At 38.9% G+C, this 21,344-nt stretch overlaps 1 protein-coding gene across 2 annotated transcripts in view; it reads right to left on the bottom strand.

The window, feature by feature from the left end:
- Rab27b (RAB27B, member RAS oncogene family) overlaps positions 1–21,344 on the bottom strand; it is a 145,030-nt gene that overhangs the window by 8,107 nt on the left and 115,579 nt on the right. For both annotated transcript variants that reach the window (XM_040741633.1, XM_005074612.4), the window contains 4 exons: positions 9,664–9,835; positions 8,124–8,209; positions 3,282–3,385; positions 589–712 (listed from right to left, as the gene is read on the bottom strand). In XM_040741633.1, coding sequence (XP_040597567.1) covers positions 589–712; positions 3,282–3,385; positions 8,124–8,209; positions 9,664–9,816 — 467 coding nt within the window. In that variant the 5' untranslated portion in view covers positions 9,817–9,835. The remainder of the gene's footprint in view (positions 1–588; positions 713–3,281; positions 3,386–8,123; positions 8,210–9,663; positions 9,836–21,344) is intronic.

Raw genomic sequence — 21,344 nt, 5'->3', positions numbered from 1 at the left:
ATTTCTTGGACTAAATTTAAGCTCTGTTACTTAGTAGCTATTTAGCCTTCTACCAAATATTTAACCATTCTGTGACTCAGTCCTTCTTATGAAAAAGGTGGTGACTCCAGTGTCTCCTACACATGGCTACAGGGAAATCAATGGCCTGAAGTCCAGCAACAATTGCCAATGCATGATAAAGACTCAATAAATATTAGAAACTATTATTAATATGACTTCTGGAAGGGAGGTTGTGTGTGTGTGTGTGTGTGTGTGTGTGTGTGTGTGGTATATGTATGCATGTGTAAGCTTGCTCGCTTATGAGTGTCAGTCACTGAATCTGGAGCTCATCAATTTATCTAGACTGGGTGACTAATGAAACTTATCCCTTCTCCCAGCACTGTGGTTCCAGACACATTCTATCATATTACCCTAGTGCTAGCAATTTAAACTGAGGTCCACACTATACCCAGTAAGCCATCTTCCCAACCTGCGAAGTCTTTTAATTCACCACTGTTTCTGATCCACAGGGATTCCCTTAACTGTCTGTCTCATGTCTTTGTTTTGTCTGTGTACAAGGTTAGATGGTTCTCAGTGAACGTGACTTACCCATATTTTTCAGCCAGCTCCCGGGCTTGTCGTTCATTGACTTCCCTTTGGTCTGGCAGGTCTGCCTTGTTGCCGATTAATACTATATCTGGGTTTTCACAGTAAGCATTTGCTTGCAGTTGGCCTTGGTAAGAAAGCAGATTGAAGGAGTGAGTTAGTCACAAGCAAGCGATGTCAAAGGACTGCTCATACTCCAGATTCCTAACCCAGATGTTCACCTGCAGCATGGCCATCTCTCCTCATAGTTTCTTTATCTATAAAATGGAGCTGATGCCTCACAAATTACAGACAGTAACGCTGCCAGATAGGCACACAGCAAATACCTGAACCAATACCTAAACATGCTTACCTATACCAGGGAGCTTGCCCTGTGACCTATGTGGCTTCCTGCCATTGATTCTTCAGATATGAATATCAGCCTTGATCTAAGCTATCCACTTGGACATAGAACATGATTTTCATTTGTGTCATTAGATGGAGGCTCTGTTCCCCTCTTCTGACATCAAAGTGATAATCTATGGAATGGTCAGATTTTTGAAGAACTAGAAATTCATGCAAAAACAAGCTTAAGATAAAACTTTCTTTAGATAAACATGGTGTGTGTGTATGTGTGTGTGTGTGTGTGTGAGAGAGAGAGAGAGACAGAGAGAGAGACAGAGAGACAGAGAGTCAGAGAGAGAGACAGAGAGAGAATAAACTAACAAAGGCAGGAATGAAAGGATGAAGTGGGGAGGAGAGAGGAAAGGAGGAAGTGAGGGGAGAAAATGAGAGGAAAGAGAGACCAGTCCACCTGTGTCTTCCACCTCATAAAGGACTGCTATGTATCATGTAGCCAAGACTAGAAGAATCACACAAAGATTTAACCTGTAATATCAAAGATTTTCATGTTAGAAACCCAGAGGTTATTAGACATGGCAATTAATTATTTTAAATCCCAATACTATCTTCCTGGATACTTGAGGGAGCGGACCATCTGCCTTGAAAAACAACAAACAAACCATTCTCTGAAAGAATCTAATAATCTTATTATTTCCTTGTCTCAACAGAATCTAATCATGGTACCAGAATTTGGATAAGGACACACAACATTCAAAGGAAATAAAAGCAGATCCTAGGGTAAACATTAATTTGGAGAGGCAATTAAGAAAGTAAGGCTTTATTGATATTTTCCCTATTGACTGAAACTGGTTACTGAATTCACATTCAAAACACATATAAAATCTTACCTATATTTAATGCATCATTAATTTTTAGTTGTATTTAATGTATAATTAATTTTGTGTAATGTGTTCTGTAGACATAGATAGACATAGCTAGAGTCTGAACATATACAAAGTGCCAGGAAAGGTGCAAAATATTGCATTGGAAAAAACAGGTGAAGCCCTATCTTTCTCGGAGCATATGAATAATAAAAGATACAAGTAAATGCAAAAATCTGTAAAAAGGCTTGCAGGTGGCAGTGTCCAAATGAACTCTGTAGTGTTGAAAGGACACAGAGTGATGGCAAGGACTCCATTAGGTGGAATGGCAGGTTAGGAAAGGCCTCTCTGAAAAGATGCACATGGCCTAGGCAAAGTCTTGGGAAGGAAAGATGTAGCACACAGTTTCAGCTGCAGAAGAGAAATCCAGGCAAAGGGGATGGAAAAGGCAAACATCTCTAAGAGGAAGTGGGCTTTCTGTTCTGAGTGTGCCTGAGGGTTAGGAAGTGTTCATGGATGTACCTGAACAATTTTGGCTTTTATTCTGAGATAAAGTCATAGACTCTGAGGGATTATGGAAAAGGAGCTATGGAGGAAGGCTGGATATTTCTCTATTTAAATTGTCTCCATACTTGGACAACTTATTTATTTTTCTGTGTATTCATGTGTATATACATATATGTCTATAGATGTATATGTACACATACATACGCACTTGCCTTTAGATTCCAAAATTCAATAGCATTCTATTCCTCGAGTGCCCTTTGTCTACTTGCTTCTTGAAATACCTCTCAAATCCTGTGTATCCAGTGGCTGGCTAAAAATCCCTGGTGGACCTCCTATCTCTATTTCTCTACTGCTTGGAGTAGAACTGCATCCTACCACTATTGCATGGATTCTGGGAATTGAACACAAGTTCTCATGCATACACAGCAAGCATTTCATGACTGAGAATCCTATTCATCTCCCTTTATCACATCTTATTCAAGTAAAACCTTGTGTGAACTGTGTGATTCCTGCACCATACCTTATCATCACGACTGACTATTCTCTGGAGTAGTTCCTAGTTTAGTTAACCTCATCACCCCTGAGCATGTCTAGGTGCCAGTGTCCCCTCCCAGGAAACACCATGAATGTTCTTTCTGTCTTGCATAGTCAAGTTTACTACCATACATGTTATCTTTCATCTTGTAAGAAATCCCCAAGATTTACTGGACAAATGAAATTAATGGCTGCTTAGCTAGAATACTAAAAATCTTAGTCCTGAGATAGTCACATGGGCCTTCTCTAAGAAGACTGTCAAAGGAAAACAGAATTGTACTCCAGGTTGCTTATTGACACAGAAGTCACCCCTCTGAAGGTGACAGAGGGTAGGTACACTCTGCTCATGTCTTTTCCCAGATAATCTCTGGCTGCATTCCCACAAGGCAAAAAAGCAAATAGAGCTGCCCAGTCCCAGAGAAACTGCCCATGTGCATTACCCAGCCCACTTACTCATCCAGTTTCTGACGTTCAAGAAGCTCTGCTGACTGGTGAGATCAAACATTAATAGGAAGCCCATGGCATCTCGGAAAAAGGCGGTGGTGAGACTGCGGAACCTGCCAATGAAGCACAGAGACTGGTTCTCAGACACAAACTCACACTCACAGGACAGACAGCACTGCTTCCCACACATAGATGCTGTCTCCAGGCCAAGCCCTTATCTTACTCTAGGGACATGTGAGCCTAGGTCAGAAGATGGGTGTCGGGCAAAGAGAGGAGATCTGTTAGCAGATTACTTTTTAAAGACCACTTTCAGGGTCTATGGTAGCATGAAACTGATGGAGTTCCATGTAATCACCCAATGCCACCACAGCCTCTTGGAATCTTTTTTGTTTTTGACACATGGCTTCCTCTGGGCCACAATTAAAATCTTAGCCCATTTGTAGTGGACTTGAACTTATACTTTTCAAGTTTTCTTGTCTGTGCACAGAAGAAAAGCAGGCCTGTAATTAGGCTGAGAATGAGAACCTTTGTGAGCATGCAAAGCACACCACAGCTCAGAAGTAGAAGGGCTGATGAACTCTTTTTCAAGCATCCTTTGGGGGGGGGACTCTCCTTCAGGGGTGTGTGTGTGTGTTTGTGTGTGCATACGTGTGTGTGCTTGTGTGTGCGTGCGTGTGCGTGTGTGTGTGTGTGTGTGTGTGTGTGTGTGAATCATGAGGAAGAGGAAGATGATTGGGGGAACCTAAAGAAGGACAAAGGAGAAACTCAGGAGGCGGGAAAAGCAAGTGAGAATATTCATTCACAGCGAAGAATTCTGGAAGTGCCCTGTTATACAAATGCTAAGATGTGCTCTCACTGACCCCTCCCTTGCTCCTGCCCTAGTTCTGCAGTGATGATAAAGATGGCCCGATACCCACAATGGCATCAGCATTGGGCAGAACTGGAGAATGCACATAAGGAAGGGTTGAAGTTAACAATGGAATTACAGAAACACACCTAGCTTTGAAATAGAGAAGCATTGCTCTCCTCATTTATTTCCTAATTTTGGCCACTCATTTTAATATATATATATATTTCATGTTGGTTTTGTCAGATTTCTATTCTGGACCCTTCTCATTTTTTGCACACATCCTTGGAGATTTCATTTGCTCCCTTAGCTTAGCTGTAGCCTATATGTTGAACAACCCAAGATACGTAGATAGATTTTTGCTATCCTTTGAATTCGTGCTTTAGAAATTTTTCCATATAGACAAAATGCAGGCATTTCTAGAATCATACATCTTAAACCCAACTGCCCTCCTTACTGACTTCTTTTTCTGGCAAGTGCATTCTCTCATCCTGTTGGTGACACAATCCTTTTCCTCTTCCCCTCCTTACTGTCTATGATTCATCAACACAATCTTCTTCATTGGTTCATCTCATTATACTATCTCCTACACACTAGCTTCACACCCATGATCTCTCACCCTCAATTACCATCTTAGTAAACTTCCCATGTCCAGTTTGGGGAGCCATCATTTCATCCTGTTGATTTTGTGATTCTTGCACTAACATTTTTATGATTACACGTGGCTCCTCGGATAGCACCAAAACACCCTACTGAAGCCAGCAAGGCTTTGCAGGATCCTCACCAATATATCATTAGGCCTCATCTCGTTCAGACTTCCCACAGGCAGGCTAATCTTCTCTTAGTTTAAGAAAGTTCACTGTCCCCCCTGGGTGCTCTCACATGCTGGTTGTTCTGTGGGTTGCCTCACATTAGTCGTTCCTCTTCCTCTGCCTGTCCTTTAGCCTGGATTACACTCCCTCATGCATTGTGTATGAGTGTAAACATAGCTTACCAGTGGAAACACCGCTTCCCCCAGGAGCCTTCTTCTGGGACTAGCCTCTTCCTGGAGGGCTCACTTACCACCTTCTGTCTTCAGACAGCTGTCCTGGGGGCATGCTGAGAATGATTGTTTGTCCAGTGTCTACACTACTCTGTAAGCTTCAAGGGAAAAGGAGCTGGTTTTCCAATTCAGAACACAGTCTGTTTTCGTTGCCCATAACATGCTGTTTACTTACAAAGTGCATTTTGATATTAAAATAAATAAGAAAAAGATAGAGTACAGTAAAAAGTCACTATTCTTGCAAGTTTTAAACAGCATCAAATGCTATTAAAAATCAGAATTATCCTTTGAAATATGGGGGAAGAGATAAATCAATTGTTTCTTTGCCAGCATTTCTGTAATGCAAAACTGTAGATTGCAAAAATCAAAAGCATTACTTGTAGGTCTATCTCTGCCTTTGCCTGGGAGTTCTTAGAGATTGCAGGCATTCTGTAATAGCTCTCTCTATAGAAACACTATGCCCACAAAATTGTTACTTAACGAATATACTGATGTGGCTGGGAGAAGTGAAAAGTGATCATTGTTGTTTTGTGTGTGTGTTATTTTCCTCATTGCCCCCAGCTAATGATGAAGTATTTAAAATGCATGCTTCTGGTAGTCATCGGACTGAAGCACATTTTTCTTCACTAAAAAGCAGCACAAATAAGACTCTGCTGCTGAGGAGCAGGCTAACATCCTGTACCATTTATCCTTTGTTGCCCTTCTTTCTATTACTCCCTGGAAGAAATGCTGCAACTGACCTCTGGGTACACATACTCCTCTCCCATCTCACTATAGTCAGTGACTCAGGTGGAAAAAGCTGACCGTGAAAAGCAATAGACCTGAGAATTAGGCACCTTGTTTTTCTTTATCCCTTGAGGGGCACAAGGGTTGGACCCTTTATGTTCATATAGGATTATGTATTTTCCTGCTTTCCCACCATTGACTTTTATCAATGACTATTACCCTTACCTGAATTATACTGCCGGAAGCCCTGAGGCATAGGGCTGAGGTCTGTGGTATTGTTTATCTTGTTGCTACACTCTAAATCCACAACATGCAAAATTCTCAAGGGATTAATACACCAAGAGTTACTAAGACAGTTCGTTCCAGTCCCTCACAATGCAGCTGTATTAAGGGGACAGATGAGAGAAGTCGGCCATCATGCAAGGCTGACATATCATGTGCAGGAACATATGGGAACCACATTTTTTTCATATTGCTTCTTCAAAAATGAATTAAATTGGTCTATAAAACATACATCTTTGTGACAACAAAACTGACACATGCAAAGAGGCTCTTATGAGGAATGACTTCGGAAGAACCAGCAGTGTTGAAGGGTGTGTGTAAATGGAATTCACAGTCAAAAAAGCTAACAGAGAGGGCCCAGCACCTCTCCTGGCGTTTACACTCACTGAAAGCGAGAACATTTTGGATGCATTTCAAAAATATGGGTGTTTACAAGCATCAGCATTCTAAGACATATGATGCAGAATCAGGGGCAAGATGTCTTCTACATATCTTTGCTGTCATTCTATTGCCACATTTATTCAATCTGATAGTAGAAGATTTTATTAGATTTGGGTCTTTAACACTTTGAAATTGGGTCCCAAAGAAACATGTTTTCATTGAATAATGGAATGATCACTGCACGTTCTAAGCAACCAATGTTTCTATGTACTGTTTGTTATCTTGCATAAGACAGTAAAGATGATGTTGAAAGACTAGGAAGAATCCCTCCCTTATGCAGCTCACAGTTTTGTTGGGATATGATAGCCACAAGTGAGTCAATTAAGAGCAGATAGAGATTGAAAAATAACAGAAAATTTACCTTATTAAGCCGTGGCATAACATTCATTTAATAGAGTTTTAGTGGCAGAATATAGGTGTCACTGAGGTTCAGAAGGAAGTGGGATTTGTTACTGGCTTCAGTGGGAAGGTGGAAATTGAGTCAAGGCTGGGGAAAGGAGAGGGTTAGGAAGGTGGGAAAGAGATTAAAGGTTTCAGGGATGAAGCGATCGCTCAGTAGGCGGTATGCTTCAAGCACCATCAGATCATTTTGGATCCCCAGAACACATGCAAAACCAGACATAGTAGTATGCATCTATAATCTACATGCTCCTACAATGAGTTGGGAAGTGGGGACAGGAGGATCCCAAGAAACTTGTGGGCCAGCTGGTCTACCATGTGCATCAGAGAATAACAAGGGAAGGGACCCTTCCTCAGACATGGTAGATGATGGAGACCTCCACTCTAACAACCAAGGTTGTTCTCTGATCTTCACCTACATGTCGTGACCCATTCATGCCCACAGTCACTCCCATTGGCATGTATACACACATGTATATGCATCCATTATACATAATATGTCTGAAAATACACCCACATCATACACAGAGCTTAATTAAAATATATTCTCTGTATCACTCTGAGCAAGAAAAAGCAGTCACCAATCATGTAACAAAGAATCTGGTTGGGAGAACAGAAAAAATAAGAAGGGTGAAACAACTCTTTTTCAACTCTGTCTGTGATCAGCTCTTACAACAGTGCTAGCTCCCCATATTCACTGGAGTACATCTGGATAAATGTCTCCCCACTAGGAAGTTTGAAGGTAGATTTCCTCATCTCTGTTTAGATCTACACAAGCTACAGTTCTATTGTGGATGACCAACTAGAAATCAGGGGCCTTAATTTCTTTATACAAATATCCATTCGTTGTTTTTGTTTTGTTTTGTTTGTTTAGTTTGAGACAAAGTTGCTCTCATTTTGTAACCTAGATTGGCCTCAAACTTGAAGCAATTCTCCTGTTTCAGACTGCTGGGTACTAGGGTTATAGAAATGAACTGCCACATTGGGCATTGCTATCTATTTTGAAATTAGTAGGAAAGTTGGACATCATTTATTTTTGAGGTTCCTAGACAACATTCACTTTTCAATGTTTTCTGAGTTATAGGTAGCTAGAAATAAAGGAATTTCATGTTACCGCTCTTGTCCAGCCGTGTCCCAAAGCTGCAGGTGGACCTTAAACGCTTTCCCTGAAGATCCATCTACTCCTTGTGTGTTGTAAACCTGAAAAACACAATCCTCTTAAGTTACCATTGCTTTGGGTTTTGTCAACATTGTAGTTCTCTGGGTTCACTCAGAATGTTTTCGTTGATTACTATAATCAAAGTTCATAGTGCAGATTAAATATTTGCTTTATTTTCCCCTAAGTATCACATATATCTCACTTTTAAATGTCAAGCACAGTATGATTTTCAACACAGTTTAAGCATACTGTAAACTTAAATTAGACACCTTCTGTCATTTCCTCATGGAGGCAGCAGACATCAGATTAGGACGAAAACCCTAGGTTCAAACAACCAACTTTTCATTTAAGCTTCAGAGTTTTTATTTTTAGTTATTATTTTGACAAATTGAGACCATAGTCCTTTTCTATTTTATACTTACAATAAACTTAAATGAAATTACGAATGGGAAACTCATTTTAAACAAAATTTGTTTAGAAATGACTTTCAAAATGACTTCTATAAAAAATGTTCACAGAAATTCTCAGTGGGTTATGTTGGGAGACTTCATTCTCTGTCTTTTGGCCTCTTCTTTAGAGAACCTTTGTAGATAATGATCACAACTTGGTGGAAATGTTCTACAGGCACATTTTTATAAGATTTCTACCTAGATTGGTAGGCATTGCTAAGTGGAGAAGTCAGAAGAATCCTGGAGTTGCTGGAAGCAGCCCTGCCCAGTCTACTGGCTTTTGCTAAGGCATAGGAAGCGATTCAACTTTTCATGCAGTGGCTTTCCACCAAGCATTTCCCTTTGGAATTTGTAACATCAACTGGAAGTCACAGTGATCTTGGCAGTCAAGAATACCATGGGTGGCAGGAAATCTGGCTAAGCTTATGTGCCTATGCTACATGCCTCACATGTCACAATATCCTCCTTCCTGTCATTAGTGTCTAGCATAGGAGAAGTGGTGTTGTGATTCTCACTTAAGCTCCCTTATCATGGAAAATAGCATGGATGGGTCTCACATTCTGTTCCTAACAAGCCAGTGATTGATGGCTGAGGCTACACATAAATAAAAACTCAGCAAGAACTTACAAACCTCGTGTTCCAGTTCTTTGCCAATCATACTTTTAACCTCTTTGTTAGGAGTAAAGAAGTGAATCCTTCAATTTATAAGAAATTTACCTCAGATCAATGAATTAACACTAGCAGTACTTTAGTAAATCAAACTTTGAAAGATTCCTTAAGAATTCACAGAAAACATATATCCACAAATTCAACAACTCGTTTATTTTAGTTGTCTTGTGTACTTTTTTGAAGACAGATAGTGTCACTCAATATTTTTCTATCAAAATGTTACTGGCAGTTGAAAATGTAATAAATAACGTTCTGAAGTTATGAGTTTCATGTGATAAAAAACAGACATTTTGAAGTGTAATAAACACTTCAATTCTCAATTCTTATTTGATACAAAAGAAGAGGTAATAAAGTTAACAGTGTAGTTAAAAACTTACCACACGTTTTTCCCGGAAATCTATTCCCACTGTGGTGATGAATTTAGGATTGAATTTATTGTCTGTGTATCTGTAAAGAAATGTTGTCTTCCCTACTCCTGAGTCTCCAAGAGCCAGGAGTTTAATCAGATAATCATAATCTCCATCAGTCATAGTGGTGGTCTTGGCAGGCCTACATAAGAGAAGAGTTAAATATGACAAATATGATACAGCTAAAGTTGATTTCCTTTGTTTGCCATCAGAATACAACATACATTTAATGAATGACATTAACATCAAATGTCCCTATTGTGCCAAAATTCTGAGATAACTTGGTCAAAGCAGCTTCAAGTGTGAGGGTACACCTGCCATTTTGTCACCTCACAGCATGGCACAGGATACCAAGCATTTGTAAAATAGACATTGGCACCACAATAATAGTCAAAAAGCCAAGGAGATTTGTTTCCAAAACAAGGATTAGCAGTGAGGTGCTAGGGAGAGGAGGGAGACACAACAGAAACTCCACTGGGAATGAAGCAGCAAAGGTAGAAAGTGATTGCATGCAGAATGAAGAAATCGGGACAGTTTACATCTAATAATGAAGGAGAAACTGTCTATTATATCCATACACAATATTCCTTATTAGTGTTAAGAGTTTAACAACTATCATGATGTCCCTGAAAACACTGATGTGAAGTCCTGCAACAGCAACTATTAGAAATCTTTCCTCCCCAAACAAGGAGGCCTCTGTTCTTCACGAGTCTGTGTTGAGTTACACTGCAGCTATTTCCAGGCCTCAAGAGAGAAGCAGAGTTATTGCAAGGCATAGTTTCACCCATTCCAGTAATACACCTCCTGTCTGGGTGAGCAACATCACCCACACTCTCTTCCAGCGCACAGCCCCCCTCCTCCCTGAAGACATGATGGCTGTAACTGTGGACCAGCCCTAAGCTAATGCAAGTGCATCTGCAGGGGCTATTCCAAGGTGACCAGCACACTCATCCGAATGACACCTCTATTGTGAAGTTCCCTCAATGATTTGTGATTTGCTACAACTTTCTGATTCATAGGTCACAGGAATGTGTTTGTTCTATCCTACAACGAAGATGGAGGCCTGTGAAGATGTTGTTAACATGGAAAACATTGTTCTATTTTGTGAAAAGAAGAGTTTCCTATTTATGAAGACACAGCAGCCATTATATTCCTTAAGACAGTCTATTCTGCAACGATTAAAAATACATTTCAGAAGTAGCATATTAGATGAGTTAAAAAATTCTAGTAATTTTCCGAAAACAGAGAAATGGCCTGGTGGTATGGGCTTATATAAGTCTAGTTGTTTAGGAAGCTGGGGCGGGAGGTTCATAACTTTAATTTCCTCCTGGACAACTTCACCTGGTCATATTAACAAAATAAGAGAAAAGATAAGTACGTAGCTCAGTATATGTCACACACATGCTTGCATGGGTGAGAAGATGGGTTCCATTCAAACCACCAATAAACAGCTGAATAAAAGAAGATACACATGGTTTATGTGTACATAAACATACCCAAAATATTTTTACTTTGCCACTTCAAGTAGTAGCCCAAGATGAAAGACTTTATGTCTTTGGGTAAAATAATTGATGAAGATAATGAATTGCTTATCTGATAATTAATAATCATTAAATTGCTTTGGAGATTCATATCTTTTAAATATAACTAATTCCTTAAATCCAAACTATACTACTTCTGCTAAATAGGACTGAATTGTGTTTCTTTCTTTAAAGAATCTTTTTGAAATAGGATAATTCATATTGTTGTCCTTAAATTTTCCTCCCTCATAATTTGCCTTCATCCCTGAGTAGAACCTGCCGAGTCTTCTGACTACAAACACCTTTGTTTTCTTTGTAAACTATCTAGATAGCATATGGTCATGGTTTAGAAAGCATGTGCAACCATCAGCAGCTAGCCTTCATTAACAAAAGGACACACACAACCACAGACATAGACCTCCTCTTGGAGAGATCAGTCATGGGTGACTGCCTTGACCTATCAACTCCTAAACTTGATGGCTCTAAATATCTTCTCAGAGTTTTGTAGTTGAATCTGATGCTGGTATTTGAGCCACACTGGTACCCAAGCAGAATGATGCTCCCTGCTACAGGCCTGAATTAACATCTCTCCATGTTCCCTGTAAGTATAATTTTACGATTATCAGTCTCTTCATTTTTTTTCCTGGGAAAAAGGAGGACTTAAATGTGTTCTAAGATAAAGGTGACTGTTGCCACAGGCTTTCCTGGGCCTAAGTCATAGAAGAACAAAACTGGAGCTTTGGACCGCCTACATAGAAAGTAAAGTTGGAAGGTACCATGGTTCTCCAGAAAAATGAAAAGGATGGAGTTCAAAGGGTGTATCAGCAAGATCTAAACTTTATTGCAGTTTCCTATATTATTTCAATTTATTGTTGACAGTCATAGGAGAGACTAAGTCTCAGATAAACACAATGAAATCCATTAACATATAGGTGTTGAACACAAAGATGAAACCCCAAAAGATTTACTTCACGACCTAGCTTCTGGCAAAGCTTGCATGCACTTAAAAGGTAAGAACGAATGCAAGGGGAACCGAGTCTGTAGCTCAATTGGTCAAGTGCTTGCCTGAGATGAATGAAACCTTGGGTTCACTCTCAAGCTTGCATAAAACTGGCTGCAATCATACATGCTTGTAATCCCGGCACTGGGCAGGTAGAGTTGGAAGTATCAGAAGTTCAAGACCATCTCATACTGTGTAGTGAGTTTGAGGCCAGCCTGGGATATAAAAGACTCTGTTTCTAAAAAATAAAATTAATTAAGCATAAAACCACAAAAACCAAACAAGAAAATGAAAACATGAATTTCCAAATTAGGACATAATTGATAAATGAGTGGAATCATCACTGTGCTTGTAACTCAAAGCAGTAGCCTTTATGAACTGTGGTATTCAATGGGTCTTAGAGAAATATTAACGAGCATGAAATCTTACAGCATAGCAAGGATCCAGACTGGGTGAGAACCACACAACCACTGCATGGAAGCTTACTTCCCACTTACACTAGGAAGCTCTTAACCACTTGCCAACTACATGACGTAACATGTGTTCCTGACTGGTAGCCAACCTATCCTCTGTTTATTATATACACCTGGCCTGAGGAAATAACAGGGCTACCTCCAAGTTGATCTAACTCAAGGTGAGCAATACCAGCTACCAGTGAATAGTTTCACTGTGGCCCACATTGCCTCTGCTCCACAAATGAAGAGTGCTGGACACACTGTGACATTTGACACAAATGCCAGATACAATGACCACAAGACCAGGCACTATAGAAAACATTTCCTAGTGGTTGAATGTGTTCTTCGACCTATTAAAATAAGAATTAAATGGTTTATTTTTAAGTTTCTGTAGAAAATATTAATATTCTGTTCTTTTTCATTTGTACTTATAAGTACCTTTAAGGTACATCTGTACCTCTAAGATGTATTTGGTTAACTTCTCTTTTTATTACCACATTATTTTCTGAGTCCTAAAATGATTGATGTAGTTGTTCTTTCCCTGTCAGGTAAACACAGCAGTACAAAGAAAAACAAGGCCTTGGTAAGATCTCCTTTTCCAAGAAATGGGATTGAAATTTATCTGGAAAGGATGAAAAAACTGACAAGTTTTAACAACATTCTTTATTTCTCCGTACTAAGATTGGTAATCTTGTCATTTATTGGTTCTACTGGTCTAAAACAGACAAAAAGCCAGAAGACTGTAATGTTTTCCATAGCTATGCCTCAGAGCCAAGGAAGCAGAGAGATGCAAAAGATGGAGTGTTGTGCTTAGAGTCCTTCGTGGGACAGCAAGAGGAAGGAAGAGGAGGAAAAAAATCTCAAGTGCATCACTTCCACAGCTTCTGCAGAGTCTGAAGGTCAGCAATAAATGCAAATAATCATCTGGACCTCAGTGTTCAGATGTGAAGCCATGCCAGAAAGGACACTAGGTTTGAAGGACAAACTACTGATGTTCAACTGAGCCTAATCCCACGACTTCCCCTCACTTACTATAATTAGAAATAGAATACCAGCAGATAAGACAGTCTTCAGCCCTCATCAAGGAAAATCTTTCCAACAGACAGACCACTACAGAAAACCAAACCAATCAAAATGCAGAGTAGTGGAGCCCAATCCCACCATTTGTCTATTGCTAGATTCAGAGCCCAGGACAATGGTGCAACAAAAGAACTCAGAGAATATTTGTTGGGTAAATAAATACTTATATATTTGTTCCTCCACTCTAAAGCAAAACTTTCTTGACTAATTTGTGAGCAGTTGACAAAAATGGGTTCCTTCTAAATTCAGCACAAGGATTCCATTCTCTTTGTGAGATGAGCATTTAGATTAATGGTAACTGTGGCACTTTCCAGTTAGAGAGTCATGATTTCGTTCTTTATTTTAAGTGAAAGAGTTAAAGAAATCTGCAACTGGGTCTGAGGAGCAAAGAGCACTTAACTCCTTCTATCAGAGTTCCAGAGTTTAGCAAGCTAACCAATTCCTATAATTCTAACTCCAGGAGAGCTGTCACTGTTTCTGTCCTCTGGGAACACACATGCACACATAGACAGACAGACACACAGACAGACACACACACACACACAGAGACAGACAGACAGACACACACACAATCTTCACCTTTAAAAAACAGTGTACAGGGGCTGGAGAGATGGTTCAGAGGTTAAGAGCACTGACTGCTCTTCCAGGGGTCCTGAGTTCAATTCCCAGCAACCACATGATGGCTCACAATCATCTACAATTCAATCTGGTGCCCTCTTCTGGTATGTAGGTAGAACACTGTATATGTAATAAATAAATCTTAAAAACAACAACAAAAAAAAACCAGTGTACAATTCCCTTTGGCTCTTAAGGTATTTTCATCTCCTTCAATGTAGTGATCCCTAAAACCTTGCAGGAGGGGTTTGATGGAGACACTCCATTTAGGACTGAGTACTCTAAGATCTCTCACCCTTCACATATTATCTAGCTATGGGTCTCTGTATTTGTTCCTACCCACTCCAAGAGGAAGCTTTCCTGATGATAATTCTTCTCCCAATTGAATATTTTGTCTTAGGAGAACTATTCTGAGATCCTTGGAAAGTGCTACTGCATATTTTAAGGATAAGGTTTGTGCTCACACAAAGCCTACCAAGTTGTCTTAAAACAAGCTGGGGCTTGGAGGAAAGGAATCTTTCAGGGGAACATTTATTTGTTCATCTAAAATACATTCTCTGGCACCTCTTGTTGCATAGTTTTGAGGACACATAATGTAACTCATGTGTGAGACTGTTATTTGTAATCACTGGCACCCCTGTTTTGCATGGTGCTGTGAATGTACTCCTTGCATTTCTACTGGGGAGTTACAATGACTAGAATAAGGGGTAATACACAGGTAAAATTACTGGACAGCCTGACAAATAACAGTCTCAAAATTGTTCTGACAAGCTGTGACCCTGTGACTTGAACTTATTCAATTAATAAAGAACAATTGAAGACTCTCAGGATGCTTTTGAAATTTTAAAACAGTAAGTGAATAAAGCATGCACAATATCATTTACACTCAGTGTAGATCTTTTCAAAATAAGGCTGTCAGGGATTGATAGCCATTTACCCTTTCTTTACTAAACTGTATTTGGCTGTTTGGGGCTTCCCACAGATCTATGTTGATTTGTGAAACTCTCATAGATTGTGCTTCCCTTCCTGATTGATAGCCAAAGAGAGGTTCTAACTGATCTTGAAGCATTCATTTGCACAACCACATTTGTGTCCAGAATGTCAGAGTCAAATTATGGATAGTCAAACAACTTGGCATCTATCCTATGAATTAATGGAACAGAAATATACTTTGAGGGAGAAGCCCCTTCTAAAAGATACATTTTATTTAGTGTATTCTACAACATTATTTTAATGCTAGAAAGGTTTATCAAATTTCATTTTCATTGCAGTTTAAAAACTGCTTAGGATTAATGAATGAGAGCTTATACCAAAGGTTCAGACTAAATATATATGTCTCTATCAGCATAAATGAACCACATTGACTGACCCTAACGGGAGTGAATTTGTCTATTTGAAAAAAGTAAATGGGGACTTGCCCCCAGCCGACCAAGCAACTGCTCCAGCCTGCTGAGATTGCTGGGCCATTCCTGCCCTCACTCAGGATGGAGGTGAGCTCCTGCCCTGGGCCTGACTTCCTTCTACTTGCCCACTCTGAGATCTCCGGGACTGCAGGCAGGTCTATTTGCCCTTGGCTCACTGAAAAACAGCAAGTCTGCCGAAGGCACTGTCCTATTCCAGCTCCCACCTGCCAGGAGAGGGAGTGCCTCAGACCTGCCTGCACCCACCATGAGACCCATCAGAGTATTGGACCTGCTTGCACCCACTAGGTGAGAAAGAGACCCTACCTATACCTACTGGAAGAAGGGATGGGAAGACAACAATATAGGAACATATTCAACAACAGAAAAACCAATATGATGTCACCAGAGTCTAGAGACTGTGTACCAGCAAGACCTGAACATCCCAACACAGATGAAGCAGAAGAGAACAACCTTAAAAACAACTTCATGAAGATGATAGAGACCCTGAAAGAGGAAATGGGAATATCCTTTAAAGAAATGGAAGAAAAGACAAATCAAAAATTGCAAGAATCAGTTCAAACAGAATTTTTCAGGTTTGAAAGTTGAAATACAGACAATTAAAAAAACACAGTCTGAAGGAATGCAAGAATTAGAAAAAGTGGGCAAATGATCAGAACTACAGATGCTAGCATAACCAACAGAATACAAGAGATGGAAGAGAAACCCAGGCATTGAAGATACTAGGAGAAATAGATTCATCGACCTAAGAAATCTTAATTCCAAGAAATCCCTAACACAAAATATCCAGGAAATATGGGACACCATGAAAAGGCCAAATCTAAGGCGAAGAAACCCAACTCAAAGGTGAAGAAAACATATTCAACAAAATCATAGAGGAAAACTTTCCCAACCTAAAGAAATACATGCCAAAGACAGTACAAGAAGACTACAGAATACCAAATAAAGTGGACCACAAGAAAAAGTCCCCTCGGCATATAATAATTAAAACACCAAGCATACAGAATAAAGAAAGAATATTAAGAGCAGCATAGGAAAAGGCTAAGTAACGTATAAAGGCAAGCCTATCAGAATCACATCTGACTTCTCCATGGAAACTCTGAAAGCCAGAAGGTCCTGAATAGATATTTTACAAACACTAAGATACCATTGATGCCAACCCAGACTACTATACCCAGCAAGGCCTTCAATCACTATAGATGAAGAAAACAAGATATTCCACAACAAAATCAGATTTAAATAGTATATATCCACTAATCCAGCCCTATAGAAAGTACTAGAAGGAAAACTCCAACCTAAGGAAGTTAACTACACTCACAAAATGCAGGCAATAGATAATCCCACTTTACCCAAAACCAAAAGAAATACTGGATAAATCTTCCAAGCAATACCACCACCACGAACAAATCAAAAACAAACAAGAAACAACACTCAATGGTCCTTAATCTCCCTCAATATGAATGGTCTTAATTTGCCTATAAAAATACACAGGCTAACAGAATGGATACTAGGACAGAATCATCCTTCTGTGGCATACAAGTAACACACCTCAACTTCAAAGACAGATATTACCTCAGAGTAAAGGGTTGGGATAAGCTTTTCCAATCAAATGGACACAAGAAACAAGCTGGGGTAGCTATCCTAGTATCTAACAAATTAGGCTTCAAGCTAAAATCAATCAAAAGAGATGAAGAAGGTCATTTAATATTCATCACAGGAAAAATCCATCAGTTAGAAGTCTCAATTCTGAGCATCTATGTCCCAAATAAAAAGGCACCCACATTGGTAAAAGAAATATTACAAAAAAACTCAAATCACATATAAGAACTCACACAGTTGCAGTGGGAGACTTCAACACACCACTGTCACCACTACATAGGACCACCAGACAGAAACTTAACGAAGAAACAAAGGAACTAACAGAAGTTATGACCCGATTGGGTTTAACAGACATCTATAGAAGACTCCATCCAAACACAAAAGAATACACCTTCTCAGCCCCACATGGACCTTCTCTAAACTCCACCACATACTTGACAACATAACAAATCACAACAGGCCCAAAAAAATGGAATAACCCCCTGTGTCTTATCAAACCACCATGGTTTAAAGTTAGAATTCAACAACAAAACAAATTGCAGAAGCTGTACAAACTCAAGGAAATTGAACAATGCACAATTGCATCATTCCTGAGTCAAGGAAGAAATAAAAAAGAAATTAAAGACTTCCTAGAATTCAAAGAAAATTAAGACACAACAAACCCAAACTTATGGGACACTTTGAAAGCAGTACTAAGAGGAAAGTTCATAGCACTAAATGTTCACATGAAGAAACTGGAGAATAGTCACACTAGAGAATTAACAACCCAACTGAAAGCTCTAGAACAAAAAGAAGCAAACTTACCCTAGAGGATTATATGCCAGGAAATAATCAAACTGAGGGCTAAATTAATGAAGTGGAAAGAAAGAAAACAATATAAAGAATCAATATAACATAGAGTTGGTTCTTCTAGAAAATCAACAAGATAGACAAACCTTTATCCAAACTTACCAAAAGACAGAGAGAGAACATGCAAATTAACAAAATCAGGAATGAAAAGTGGGACATAACAATGGACACTGAGGAAATTCAGAGGATATTCAGATCATACTTTGAAAACTCCACAAAATTCAAAAATTTAAAGGAAATGGAAAATTTTCTGCATAGATATCACTTACCAAAATTGATTAAATCAAGAACACATAAGCAATTTAAACAGACCTATAACCCCTAATGAAATAGAAGGAGTCTACCAACCAAAAAAAGTCCATGATCAGATGGCTTCAGTACAGAATTCTACCAGAAATTCAAGGAAGGGCTAATTCCAATACTCCTCAAATTGTTCCACACAGTAGAAGTAGAAGCATCATTGCCAAAGGATCTTTTTACAAGGCTGCTATTACCTTGGTATCCAAGCCACACAAAGGCACAAATAGGAAAGAGAACTACAGTTCATTGCTCATGAACTTTGATGCAAAAATACTCAATAAAACACTGGCAAATCAAAACCAAGACATCAGAAAAACCATCCACCATGATCAAGTAGGCTTCATCCCAGGAATGCTGGGATGGTTCAACATATGAAAATCTATCAATGTAATCCACCATAAAAACATCTCACTAGATGTTGAAAAAGCCTTTGGCAAAATCCAACACCCCTTCGTGATGAACTTCCTGGAGAGAGCAGGGATAACAGAAACATAACAAAAGCAATATACAGTAAACCAACAGCCAACATTAGACTAATTTGAGAGAAACTCAAGGCAAGTCCTCTAATATCAGGAACAAGACATATATCTTCAATACTGTACTTGAAGTTCTAGCTAGAGCAACAAGACAACAAAAGGAGATCAAGGGGATACAAATTGGAAAGGAAGAAGTCAAACTCTCACTATTTGCAGATGATATGATAGTTTACATAAGTGACCTGAAAAACTCTACACAGGAACTCCTACAGCTGATAAATACCTTAAGCAAAGTGGTAGGATACAAGATTAACTAAAAAAATCAGTAGTCCTACTATATACAGACGATAAATGGGCTGAGAAAGATATCAGAGAAACATCACCCTTATATGCCATCCTAGAGCCTTCATCCAGTAGCTGATGGAAGCAGGGATAGACACACACAGTTAAACACTGAACTGTACTCCTGGAACCCAGTTGCAGAGAGGGAAGAGTGACGAGCAAAGGGGTCAAGAATGGGCTGGTGAAACCCACAGAAACAGCTGACCTGAGCAAGGAAGATCTTGGGGACCCCAGATCGGTGGCTGAGAGACTATCATGGGACTGATCCAGACTCCCTACATCTGGGTGTCAGTGAGGAGGTCTTGGCAATCTGTGGGGGCTTGGGTAGTAGATCAGTATTTATCCCGGGCATAATAATGGACTTTGGGTGCCCATTCCACAATGAGGGATGTTCTCTCAGCCTGGACACATTGAAGGGAATGTAGGCCTTGCCCTGGATAATATGTCAGACATTGGAGATACCCCCTGGAGGGCATCACCCTCCCTTGGAAGCATAGTGTGGTTGGGGGTTTAGGGGGAAATTGGCAAGGGGGAGGGGCAGGAGGGGAGGGAGAGGGAGCTGGGACTGACATGTGAAGCAAGCTTGTTTCTAACTTAAATTTAAAAAAAGAGGCAGTAAAATGATTAAGAACAAAAGAGCAAAAAAGAAAAGATGCTAAATCTAGAGCTAAGATTGTTTTTAAAAGAAATATTTATAATATCTAGAAAAATATTCTATATATTTAAACATCTTTCTCCCTCCCCACCAAATGAGCAATACTATTCATCTCCTTACCTAATGAATGTCATTAACATAATCGGTAAAATGTATGTTGTTTGTTCACTAGTGTTGGGTCACTTGTCAGTAATAAAAAGAATGTCTTTTCAAAAATTAAAAAACAAACAAACAAATAAACAAAAATAAAATGCCAAAAGCCAAATTTGTAAATTTGTCTTGTATGGCATTTTCTACCAACCCAGATGGAAATTTTAGAACCAAATTCTAAGGATATTATGAATTCCTTAAATGTTCTCAGAGAGATCATTAAACAATATATATATATATATATATATATACACATACACCCTATGTTCTCTCTGTTTTGTATAATTAGAATTAATATTCTTCAATATTCAGTGTTTTCTGCTTTATTCAAGTAAATTCAAGTACAATTTAATAAAACTTGGATTTATGTTTAGGTCTTTGATCCATTTGGAGTTTATTTTTGATGTGAGGTGATAGATACCAGTCTAATTTCATTCTTTTGTATGTAGACATCAGTTTTCCCAGCATCCTTTATTGAAGATACTTTGTTTTTCTGGCATGTGATTTTGGTGTCTTTGTCAAATATTAAGTGGCTAATGTTACATGTGCTCATGTTTGGATCATCAATTTTGTTCCATTGGTCTACAAGTCTGTTTTTTTTTCAATACCTTGTTGCTTTAATTGATATGTCTGTAAAACATATCTTAAGATCCATGATAGTAATCTGTCTAGTAGTGTTCTTTTTGTTCAGGTTTTTTTTTGGCAATCCAGATTCTTTTGTGTTTCCATGTGAATTTAAGATAGTCTATTTTTTTCTACCTTCTTAAAGAATGAGTGGGATTTTGAATGGGATTGTACTGAATCTGTAAATAGCTTTGGTAAAAATAAAAAAGTCATTTTCACAACATAAGCAAAGAAAAATGTGAATGGATGTATTTTATTTGAGATCAGGGGCTATAATATAATAAACTAATAATTCACTGAGATCTGCAACTTGGCTTCTGCTTGCAATAAGGGCTAGAAATTCCAACTGTGTGTGATGGCTATTGGGTATGAACTTCAGTGAAAATTTCCAGGGTTTAGAAAGTGACATTGTAATAACTTCATGAATATACTGAAATCATTGAAGTAAGTGCTTCAAAAGGCTTATTCTGCTGTAGATATGTCAATAACACCATTTATCAAAATCCCAAGAGTGTAAATATTATTTTATTTTTCAAGCAATTTTTGACCTAGTGAAATGCATGCA

The sequence above is a fragment of the Mesocricetus auratus genome, unplaced genomic scaffold, assembly GCF_017639785.1.
Source record: "Mesocricetus auratus isolate SY011 unplaced genomic scaffold, BCM_Maur_2.0 Super-Scaffold_6730, whole genome shotgun sequence".
Taxonomy (NCBI): Eukaryota; Metazoa; Chordata; class Mammalia; order Rodentia; family Cricetidae; genus Mesocricetus; species Mesocricetus auratus.
This window is presented reverse-complemented; position numbering and strand designations above follow the sequence as displayed.